The sequence below is a fragment of the Phyllobates terribilis genome, unplaced genomic scaffold (assembly GCF_046119375.1).
Source record: "Phyllobates terribilis strain yellow unplaced genomic scaffold, ASM4611937v1 Scaffold_13__5_contigs__length_258822181, whole genome shotgun sequence".
Taxonomy (NCBI): domain Eukaryota; kingdom Metazoa; phylum Chordata; class Amphibia; order Anura; family Dendrobatidae; genus Phyllobates; species Phyllobates terribilis.
Genome location: NW_027362773.1, coordinates 92,135,598 through 92,148,028, shown reverse-complemented (window position 1 = coordinate 92,148,028; position 12,431 = coordinate 92,135,598). Strand labels below are relative to the sequence as shown.

At 38.8% G+C, this 12,431-nt stretch overlaps 1 protein-coding gene across 3 annotated transcripts in view; it reads left to right on the top strand.

The window, feature by feature from the left end:
* Positions 1–12,431, top strand: part of LOC141173779 (receptor-type tyrosine-protein phosphatase beta-like) — a 224,989-nt gene that overhangs the window by 177,121 nt on the left and 35,437 nt on the right. For all 3 annotated transcript variants that reach the window (XM_073658196.1, XM_073658194.1, XM_073658195.1), the window contains 5 exons: positions 1,636–1,905; positions 4,441–4,731; positions 7,483–7,614; positions 9,353–9,560; positions 10,709–10,824. In XM_073658196.1, the coding sequence (XP_073514297.1) occupies positions 1,636–1,905; positions 4,441–4,731; positions 7,483–7,614; positions 9,353–9,560; positions 10,709–10,824 (1,017 nt within the window). The remainder of the gene's footprint in view (positions 1–1,635; positions 1,906–4,440; positions 4,732–7,482; positions 7,615–9,352; positions 9,561–10,708; positions 10,825–12,431) is intronic.

Genomic DNA, 12,431 nt, shown 5'->3' with positions numbered 1-12,431 from the left:
AATACCCAGGCTGTTTTATTGCATCTGAGAACAAAAGACTTCAGTCTGTGATACCCATCTGCCTGTACTTTTACCGGCAATGATGGTTTATATTCTTAGTGCTTTTAAAAAAGCAATCAAAACATCGCTAGTTCAGTTACTCTTAAGGAGACCAAAAAAAAATACAGTTAACTTAAAGGGAACCTGTCAAGATGTTTTTTACCTACAGCATTGGTATTATGGCTTTATAGGCGCTTGTTTCACAATATAAATGATACCTGTTTTGTAGAGATCATATATGCCAGTTAGAAGTCAAATGTAAATCAGACGGGAAGTGCACTGGGGGCGTGTCAGTGCACTGTGACTGCTTCTTCTAAGTCCAGTGACACACCCTCAGTGCACCTCCAGACTGATTTTCATTTGATATCTATGTTGGATTTCTCATGACAGCACATCGGATTGCTAAAATGTTTTGTTTGTATTGCCAGATAAGCTCCTATACAGTCATACTACTACATCCATATGACAGGATTGGTTTAAAAAATGTTATTGAAAAAGCCCCAAATATATGGACTCAGAACCACCAGAATTGTAAAGACTCATAAAATAAAGTAAAAATTAATGCATTACTCCTTTTAAAATTGTATTTTTTTCATATGCAGAGCTTAAAAATAATAAATTGATTAATAACTCACTTTTCCATGGTCCAACAATTCCTCTCTGACCCTGCTCTGATCTGTCAATTGGGCTAGTAGTAAGCTGATGTGACAGTTAGCCTTGGAAGTGCATTAGTACACCTAAGTGTATGGACACATCTCCTAAGCCCTTCCAGGGTAATTTGCATGTGGCTTCATAGCTTGATTTCTCAATCTTTGCACAATGGATTGTAGCAGGCCAGGTATCACTTACCGTAAATTGTTGTTCTACCATACACATACACAATGTAACTAGTTTAGTTTAATTTTAAAAAGATATACACACAAAGTAAACAATGCAGGAATTTAGATTTTTTTTTCTGCTCTACCCCAATAAATTATATGTATCCTAAAATAGTACCATTCTTAGCTCTATTATGTATTTTTGACCAAGGCGGCACAATGACCTTTTTTTCCCCGTACATGTTTGCATTCTGCATAAATACTAAAATGTTAAAGAAAAACACTTGTGAAAATCCTATAAAATAAAAATATTTTTTTAATTTTTACTGCACAGTGGAAAAAAATGTTGGAATCACATTTGTTTTTTTTTAATTCTTCTCCAGAAATAGCTAATGCTAAATTATCAAATTAAAGGGGCTGTCCAGGCATAGGTATTAATGACCTATCCACAGGATAGGTCATCAATAGCAGATAGGTGGGGAACCAACACCAGGCACCCCCACTGATCAGCTGTTTTATGCTTCAGCAGTGGCTGGATGGAAAGACAGTGACTGGAGCTTCTAAGAGCAGTTTCATTCAAAGTGTAGTGGCTGCTGCCAGGTACTATTGCACGGCTCCTGAGAAAAGTGATCAGGCTAGGCAATTGTAAAATGAAGGATTGAATGTTTTTTTAGCATCTTTTGTTTATTATCCATCTGCTTTTGACTCTTTTAACAGGTTTGCAAGATATACTGTATTCAGTACATTTTTCTTTTGCATTTTGTTTTTCTTTGCACAGATCCAACACCACCAAGAACTCTAACAATTAGCACAGTTGGGACAAAGAACCTGACAGTAACTTGGTTGGAGCCAGTAAATATGACCGATGTGAATAAGTCTTATAATATAAGTTATTGGACATCTCCATCAAGTAACTTCTCTGTGACAAGTCCTACAACAAATGTCACCCTCCAGAGCCTGATATCTGGGACTAATTACTCCATAACTGTGGTCACAGTCGGAGTCCAGGGGTATCAGAGCTCTCCTATGGACTTAGCTGATTGTACAAGTAGGTTCTATGTGTTCTTTGAAATCTAAGTGAGCTATTGCTAATATTTTATATAAAAATGTGGACAAGGATGTGTTTTAAAAAACATGGATGTGAATATGTGGATATGCTACACATAGGCCACAAAAATTGTAACATCCTGCACAGGAGCCGCTCACACATTGCATACATGATTAGTACTCATGCCAAACAACACTGCTCGTACACAGAATACATGGCACGAACACATCAGTACATCCATCACACACAAAAAGAAAATCCTTTTTTTCCAAACGTCTAGATTTTGTCAAGAATTCAAATAAAAGATGCGCCAAATTCATTTAAAGAAGCATACTTAATGAATTTAGTGCATCTTACTCCAGTCCTCCCTTTATAAAAGACTGTCGTGCATATGTTAATAGGTACAGAATGAATAGTGGATCAGCGAGTCCTCACAACCCCCACTCAGTATGATTTGCCCCCACAGCTCCTCACTCAGTATAATGGCCTCCACAGCCCCCTACGCAGTATGATGACCTTCATAGCCCCTCCACTCAGTATGATAGCCCCCACAACCCCTCACTTAGTATGATAGCCCTCTCAGCCCACCCCCCACTCAAAATGATATCCCCTACAGCCCCTCACTTGGTATGATGTCCCCACAGCCCCCCCCCACTCAATATGATGGTCCTCATAGCCCCTCACTTAGTGTGCTAGCCCCCACAGCCCCACACTTAGTATGATGGCCTTCACAGCCCCCCTCTCAGTACGATAGCTCCCACAACTCCTTACTTAGTATCATGTCGCCACAGCCCTTCACTTAGTATGACAGCCCACCACAACCCCACCATTCAATATGATGGCCCCCACAGCCACCTACTCAGTTTGATGGCTTCCACAGCCCCTCCCTTAGTATGATGTCCCCAAAGCCCCCCTCCACTCACTGTGATGGACTTCACAGCCCACCCCCACTCAGTATGATGGCCCCTCTTGTAGTAGGATGGTCCCCACTAAATATTGTAGCCCTCACAACCCTTCAGTATGATGGCCCTCACAAGTACCGACTAGAGATGAGTGGATCGGTTCACAGGACTCACTACTGAAATCGCCCTGTGTAAATGGATGATTAGCCCAATTCCGTGGCAAAAACGCTGTGGTCCCAGCTGTTTTGAGATTATTAACAAGGTCCCCCCGTGTAGTTTTAGGCTGATCTCTCACCTTCCTCATGATCAAGGATACCCCACGAGGTGAGATTTTACACGGTGCCCCAGATCGATGTCGATTGACAGTCATTTTGTATTTCTTACTATTGCACCAACAGTTGTCTCCTTCTCACCCAGCGTCTTACTTATGGTTTTGTAGCTATTCCAGCTTTGTGCCGGTCTATGATCTTGTCCCTGACATCCTTAGAAAGCTCTTTGGTCTTGCCCATGTTGTAGAGGTTAGAGTCTGACTGATTAATTGAGTCTGTGGACAGGAGTCTTTTATACAGGTGACGACGATGTAAGACATAATGGTTTGTAGGGGATCAAATACTTATTTCTCACTGCAAAATGCAAATAAATTTATCTAATGTCTACAATGTGATTTTCTTGTTTTTTGTTTTGTTTTTGGATATTCTATCTCTCAATGTTAAAATTATCCTACCCTTAGAATTATAGACTGTTCATGTCTTTGTCAGTGGGCAAACTTACTGAAACAGCAAGGGATCAATTAACTACTTCCTTCTCTGTGTGTGTGTATATGTATGTGTATATATATATATATATATATATATATATATATATATATATATATATATATATATGCAGTATATATGGTATATATAGAAATTGGAGGCAGGTTTTACATTTTGGTCTTGTTTCACATCATGTAGTTTTCCAGAAGTTGATAGCGCCCCTTTAAGTTTATCCCTCACGAATAATTGATTGTAATTTTTTTTTTGCAACTCAATAAACATTTTAAGTTATTGTGGAGTACAATCATTAGTACTGATGTAGGTAGATGTATTGGATGAGATGTAACCAAAACTGATGGACCGTACTTGTTTGGAAAATTTTCAGTTATTGTGCATGAGAGGGGGGTGAGCTGTGACATCACATATTATGAATGGTGGATTCTGTGTTTTCTACTGTATATAGAGGTAGATAGTGATGTGGAAAATTGGGGAAAAAATTAACCCCTTTGACAGCATACTACTGTTAATTCTACAAAGCCAATTCAAGAATGTCAGATTATTTCTCATTGAAAAATGCAGCAACTATCAAAGAGAAATGTATTTGTTTTTTATAAAGAATAATTGAATAATTCACATTTTCTGCATATACTGAAATGGTTGCTTATAGTATAGATTTCATCACTGTAGGAAAATTAATTTTAGCAATATTGATAAGAGCAAAAACAAGAAGTTAATCTAACTAATTTTGCTTGACTTTGCAATGTACAGAGGGATGTGGTTACGATTGTAAATTATGTTGTCTCTCATCCACATATAATGCATAATCGGTTGACTTCTAAATGGTATCAATAAAATGTATTTTGTTTTGTTTTTTTTAGATCCAGAGGCTGTAAATAATTTCAGCTGTGCAGGTCAATTCAATTCAACATCTCTCAATTTTATATGGAGCTGTCCAGGAGACCTGTATACTGGCTTTACAATTATAGCAACCAACAATACCTCAGTCTCCAATAATGTTTCTGTTTCTAAGTGCAATCCTGATCCATATAGTTATACTATGAAAGGTTTACATTTCAACACACATTATACTGTCAGTTTGATAACTCTGACTTCGTGCAGCAGATCCAGTACGGTGCTACTGATGCCATGCAAAACTGGGATCGGAAGTCGTAAGTAAATTAGCTGAATACCATATTCAATAATATTCTAGTGTTGAAGAAAGTCTGTGAGGTTGTATCCATTATTTTTCACAGATGCCACACTCACCCATTATAATATATGCTGCTGTTCACATGTCCGTTTTTTACCAGCAGCATGGATGACAATGGCCAATACAAGTCTATGGGTCCGTGTAAAACACGTACAGCGCACGGATGGCATCCGTTTGCCATTCATGTGCTGTATGTGTTTAACATTGCAAAGTATAGGAGAAGCTTTGCAATTTCTTTTTCTTTTGCCTTACAGAAAAACACTGATGGCACGTTGATCCAAAACACTGATGACACCAGTACCGTTTTTTTTGCACCGATTTTATACGGACGTGTGAAGGGGTCCTTGGATCAATTGCTTTTAAACCTTATTACATGGATTATGTAGTTTTATACAGATTAGTCTATTAGACATAAAATATAAATCACCTAAACTTTTACTGTTTTTAATATAGTCTTATTCATAGCCATTCCTCCCCATCAATGCCAGAGCTAGACACCTAAACACAGATTGTATGTTGTTGATGTTAGGTGATTATGTACTTTTTGACCTTTTTTTCCTTAGAAAGAGCTACTTTATAGCAGTCAGATCTGCTATAGATCTCATTCACAGATGTGTTTTTTTCCCCCTGATAAGCGAAGAACTAACCTTACTTTTCCAGTGTTCTGAATACATTTTTGATCCATGTGTTAGTTTTTACAATCCTTGTTTTATCCGTTTTTCTTGCATGAAAAGAATAATTTCAAAGCTTCTCCTTAGTGAAAAAAAAGGCAGCACTCATTTGACACACGGATGGCATTCAGGTGTCAGTTTGGTCTACATTTTGCTGAACACTTGGCTGACTTTAATTTTTTCTGCATGTGATCGATGCACGTTTATTGTGAGTTCACTTAACCCCTTTGTAATACTACTTCACTGTCATGCTGCAAGTGTATTGAGCGGGCTCAGAGATTGAGCCTGCTCCATATCAAGCATGTGCCAGCTGTGTGTATACAGCCAGCATCTGCCTGTATACAGCCAGCATCTGCTTTTAGCAACAGCCGCCCAAACTTGCTCAATCGCTGCTGTGTAACCATCGCCCATCTCCTCCGTATTGTGTCTGTAGTAGCCGATGTTTTGCCGCTGAGCTCGGTTTCATAGAAAACTATCAATTTCTCTCTATATAGCAGTATTGCAGCATACAGTATAAGCAATCAGTTGATTGCAGGTTCAAGTCTTATAGGAGAGATTAAAAATGAATTAGAAATTATCAATAAAAAATGTTTTTAGAAAAACATTTTTTAAGCCACTACCATTTTCTTAATTTAAAAAGAAAAATAAAATGTATTTGGTATGGCTGTGTTAGTATAAGTCCATCCTATGAAAATATAAAATCGATTAACCCGTATGATAAATTGTGTAAAGAAGAAGGAAACAAAGCTAGGATTTGCTAACTTTGTCACCGCACCTCACAAAAATTTCGCGAAAAATGGATCAAAATGTTTTATATACCTCAAAGGCATAAAAAATAAAAACTACCGCTCACCGTATGAAAAAACAAACCCCACACAGGATTATTGATGGAAAAATAAAAATTATGAACCTTAAAAAATGGTGACATCATTATTTATTTATTTTTTTTACAAATTTCAGATTTTTTGAACTACTAAAATAATGCTATAAAACTGCACAAATTTGGTACTCCCAAAATGTTATTGATCTGGAGAACCCTTTTTTCCTCACAATGAATGTCATAAAAAGGAAACCCAAATACAGTGGTAAAATTGCATTTTCTTTACCCACCATTTCACCCAATTGGGATTTTTCACCCTGTGTTCCAATCCATTATTTGGCAAAATGAATGTTTTCATTCAAAACTATAGCTTATCCCACAAAAAGCAAGCCCTTTTATGGCAATGTCAATCGAAAAACAAAAAAAAATATGGCTCATGGAAAAAAGAAGAGGAAAGCATGAACACACAAATGAAAAATTGCCCAGTCCTCCCAGTCCTGAATGGGATACAAATCTCACTGCTTATACAACAGAATTGGTCCAGACAACCCAGAATAGAATATAAAAAGCGAATGCAGCAAATCTGCAGCATAATCACAAATCTCTTCTATATTTTGTAAACATTTTTCAAATCCAGAGCACCTACATCTGCGTCTACAGAGCATTTACATCTTTGCTTTGCAGAAGATTTTGTTCTGAAATAAACATAATCTACTGTAAATCAAAGATTCAAAATCTGAGCGTTTTGACACAAATTTGCATGGTCTTTCTGTGAAACTTACAGCCAACATATTTGCTATATGTGCGTTCACCTTAATATGGCTTATTTGCATGATGAAATGGTGAGATTTGAGGTACGACAGGATACGTTAATTGCATAGCAAGAATCTTTTATCCTACGGGAGGAAACCTAAGCAAACTGGGAGAATGGGAAGAAAATTTGCATTTTAAACAAACACTGTTTAATAACATCAAGTACTGCATATTGTACTATCAATGTATTGATTTAATGTTGGACATTAATTTTTATACTACTAATCTATAGTGAGTACGTAGATTTAGGAGGAATTTGCGTAAACAACAACTGGGGAAATTCTATTGCTATTCCTACATTTCCATTTGATAAAGTATGGTATAGACATCATGTAATAATCTTCAAAATGTCGTTGCAGCAGATACTATATAAAAAAAATGATATGGATACTTTTTTTTTTTTCAGCACTCCCTGACCAGAATATCACAGTTATCAGAACTACTTCTACTTATTACACTTTTCAGCTTTCTTTTACGGACTTTGAGTCCACTAATGGAGATATTGATGGTTATGCTATAATTGTATCACCTTCAAATGGTAAGATGTCAAATAATATTAAGATATAAGGTAACAGAAGCCTTAGAAGACTTTTATTTGTAGGTTTTCTATCATTAGAGGGTGTGAACTTTGTATTGAAACATTTTATTTGTGGGCAAATATGTTATAAAAACTCTAAAACAATGTAAAACCATATTTCTGTGCCGGGCCAGGAGTCCGGCTTGTTCGTGTTGTGGTTGGTCTTGATTCTTACGAAGTTTTCTGTATTAGCGCATTGGTGCCAATTAGAAACTTTGCCAACATTATCTCCATGTAGCCATACGTAGTACAGAAGTGTGATATAACAGCTGGTTGTCCGGTGTAAGGGGTCGAGCCCCTTTTTGGTTTTTCCTAATCTTTTGAATAGCGAGTCTGTGTATTAGGCTCACCTTGCGAGGTTGATCCTTTAAGCCCCACGTCCGGTTGGGCACATAGATACTGGGCGTTGATGCAACAGCAGGAAGGCATGTATGGTGCAAGGACACACATGTGTCTTAGTGGACCTTACATAGGCCTAGCCAGATGGTGTCAACGGAGCACATCTAGCCATGTGTAATACCCGACGTGGGTAGCAGCCATAGGTGAAGGTGGTGAAGCCCTGCTGAACTGAGGCAGATGCGTTAACACAGTGTTTATCATATGTCCCCATATTGATTGGCAATATGCCTTTATCTATGCTGTAGAATAATCTCTGCACTACCATTCAGTGCTCATGGCAGGTGAGCTTGTGCTCTAAAGGCTGAGATTGGAGGATTCTCTGATCCTGGCTGTGTAACCCTTTAATTACCATGGTTAAGATTGACCATTGCATGATCATAGAGGGACCAATCCATTTATTAGAGCACTGCCTCAAAGAGCCAGAAAGGACCACATCAATGCGCACCATAGAAGACTGCTCCGGAAACCTAGAAAAGACCGCAGGGCTGTCTGTGCACCCTGACACAGGCTTAGTGAATAAACTATTGTCCGAACAGGAGCCTGTGACATAGAGGATATGTATTATACAAAAAAAATGTAGTAATAGTAAAAAAAATAACCGCAATTTTTATAAAATACAGTTTTTTGGATATATATTACATAAAACCTACACATTATATATTCATGTGAATGTAGTAAGCTAAAGAATTCAGAGGGTCATTTGGTGTGAAATGTATAGAATAGAGATGGTACAGGACCCGGTGTATTGGCCAGATCACAAATTTGTGGCCGTCAGACAGGAGCCATGTGAACCACCTCTTACCTGACTTCATCTCCGACTCCTCCTTTTATTAGCCAGCCTGGCTTGACATCATTCTTGCAAGAACACACATGTGACATTGTGCCAGCCTGGCTAGTCAAAACAGGAGCCACAAATGCTGGAAGGTAGGAGCTGGCTCTCAAAGTCCCTGACCACAAAATAATAAACTTGCCGCTAGACCGGGTCTTGTAAATATATTCTTACCATCTCTAGTATAGAAATAATCAAAAAAAACAAACAAAAACGTTTTCTTCTACATTTGTTTGACAAGGTTTCGTTTTAATTCTTTGTAGGGTACAATAGAAAGAGCAGTTTTGCCATTGTTTTTTTGTTCGTTTGTTACTGAAGCAATAACTGTGCATTAAAAATGATACGTTTATTTTCTTCTGTTGGGCACTTATGAATATGGCAGTACGAAAATTGGTATACATTTTATGTTTTACTACTTTTACAAAATATTCATAGATTCTGATACTATACATATATTTTCTGCATCATCAGGAAATGGTAAACCATCTCAAAATGATCTGTTCAAGACCTACAGTGATTTTAAGAGCAAGAGCACCGATGCATATGTTGCAAAGATTATCCAAGAGAACAAATCTTCACGGAGCTCCGGGCGTGCAGCTACTCGAACAGTGACCATTGGAGATGAAACTAATGATTCTCCTTACAAAAATGGGGGTCTGGATCCTGGGTCATCATATTGGTACATAAGCTTCCTATATATTTCTACTGATTACTGGGGAATAGCTTTACTTATTGGTTATGACTTTTCAGTGCGAGGATATTGCTGACTTTCCTGAATGCAGAATGGTATCCATGGTGTTCATTACATTCAATGGGAGCACCACCAGCTCATCTACAAAGCCCCCTGGATGTTTACAGACTCAAACCCAGCTAATAACATATTACAACATATATATAATAACATATCACAAACTATGCAAAGGTGAACATACTTTTTAGTGCTTTATTAAATTGTAGAAAATTAGAAATAAAACAGAGGTGTAACTAGAGACTTAGCACAGGGTGGGGTGGTGGGAAAGCAAAATGCATCTGAGTGAACCCCCAACCCAGGTAATGCATTGTAACCGATACAGAGGCGCACCCTCATTCTACTGGATATAGAGGGTCTCCTAAACCCAGTTTTACCACCATACTGTGACCAGATAATGGTAGATACCAGTTCTACAAACAATATAAGCGATTACAGTACCATTATATACAGTGACTCACAAGTGCCGTGCTTTCTCATGGGCGATGTTCACATTAACCGTTGTTTAATTCTAACCCAGACCGCCTTGGTGACTTCTTCCATCTCCAACCTAAACGCATTTGAGTTCTCATAGTCCAGTGAACAGAAGAGAGTAATTGAAAGTAAAAATGTCCCCAAGTACACCCATGTAAATTAATAATGACTTGTGTTCGCTTACAAAATAATAATGCCCTTGGTGTGCCGTCTATAAGGTAATAATACACCTTGAGTGCCCACTTACTTAGTAATGCTCCAACAATGCCCCAATGCCGAATAAATAGTTATTATGCCCCCTGAGTGCCGCACAAATTGTACAAATGCCCCCCAAGTTCCTAAAAATTGAGATAATGCCTCCCAAGTACCTACAAATGGTGATAATGATCCCTGAGTACCTACAAATAGTAATGCAATGCCCCGTGAGTGTCCCATAAATAGGTCATGGTATCCTGCTGTACCCCAGGTCTTTACAGTATTGGCATCTTGTGGGCTAAGGGTGGCTGACACCCCTGCTAACCCCATTGGCTAATCTACAGAAACCAAGTGATGAAGTAATTAATCATATTTGTGTAATTTTTTTAATTATTGTGATCTTTTCCTAGGGTTGCTTTTGCAGGTTTTACTAAACTTGATCGTGACACAAATGGTTTGATATCGCCAGAGTCTTTATATTCAATTACTGATTATAAGGGACCTTACAACACAGATGATAATAAAGGTAAGTGTCACAGAGTAGTGCTTACATGTTTAATTCTGCTCTTTAAATGTTGTGAATCGACATGTTAAAGTGTAGTGCCCAGAAGGTCATCTCCTGGAGTGGTGTAAGAGTTGTGCTGTGTGTTCTAAAGGCCCCGTCACACATAACGAGATCGCTAGCGAGATCGTTATTACGTCACGGTTTTGGGATCGCTGGAGAGTCGTTTCGTGATCGCTGGGGAGCTGTCAAACATGCCGAACTTCCCAACGATTTCGGCCGCCCCAGCGATCTAACTAACGATCTCGGCGGTCGTTGTGACGCTTTCACACAGCAGCTATTTCAACGATCCACACCTTGATAGGGACTATACTGTATCACTAAGGCGTGCATAAAATTACTTTTCCGCGCCCCCTCATCTCCGATTGGTGGACGCTACTGCGTTCTGATTGGGCGGCCTCAACCAGCAATGCAGCAACCACAATAGCACACTGCCCGTCGTTCATGATGTGCAAACTGCAAACGGATATCAACAGCCCAGGGAATTCTGCTAGGATCTGCAATCCAGCACGAGGTCAGAAACAAAGGATGGAATCGCTATTCTGTTGCCTTCTTTATGCACGGTGGAAAATGAGAACGCTGTAGCGACCACCAATCGGGGACGAGGGGCGCGGAAAAGTCCAATTTATGCACGCCTACATGTCTCAGTTCTGAATCGCTAACGAGGTCGTTGATAAGGTGTCAAATACAGCGATGCACACTGCCCAGCGGGAGCGCAACGACCCAGGAATGGTCCAGGAAGCTTTGTAACGATCAGCGATCTCACAGCAGGGGCCCGATCGTTGCTACCTGTCACACATAACGAGATCGCTAGCGAGATCGCTATTGCATCACAAAAACCATGACTTATCAACGATCTCGCTAGCGATCTCGTTATGTGTGACGGGGCCTTAAGTTAATCATGTCTTCCCACCCGCTTGCCTCCTTTCCCTCTGTTCCTCTGGAACACTGAAAATGAAGCTGCATTTATTTTCTCTCCCCCTCAGTGTAACTATTTCAAGACCAGTTAGTTGCTCTGTTCTTGGCTAGACACATTTTATTATTATTATTATTATTATTATTATTATTATAATTATTATTTTTATAATATATACAGTGGTGGCCAAAAGTATTGGCATCCCTGCAATTCTGTCAGATAATACTCAGTTTCTTCCTGAAAATGATTGCAATCACAAATTCTTTAGTATTATTATCTTCATTTAATTTGCTTGCAAGGAAAAAACACAAAAGAGAATGAAGCAAAAATCAAATCATTGATCATTTCACACAAAACTCCAAAAATGGGCCAGACAAAAGTATTGGCACCCTCAGCCTAATACTTGGTTGCACAACCTTTAGCCAAAATAACTGCGAACAACCGCTTCCGGTAACCATCAATGAGTTTCTTACAATGCTGTGCTGGAATTGTAGACCATTCTTCTTTGGCAAACTGCTCCAGGTCCCTGATATTTGAAGGGTGCCTTCTCCAAACTGGCATTCTGAGATCTCTCCACAGGTGTTCTATGGGATTCAGGTCTGGACTCATTGCTGGCCACCTTAGAAGTTTCCAGTGCTTTCTCTCAAACCATTTT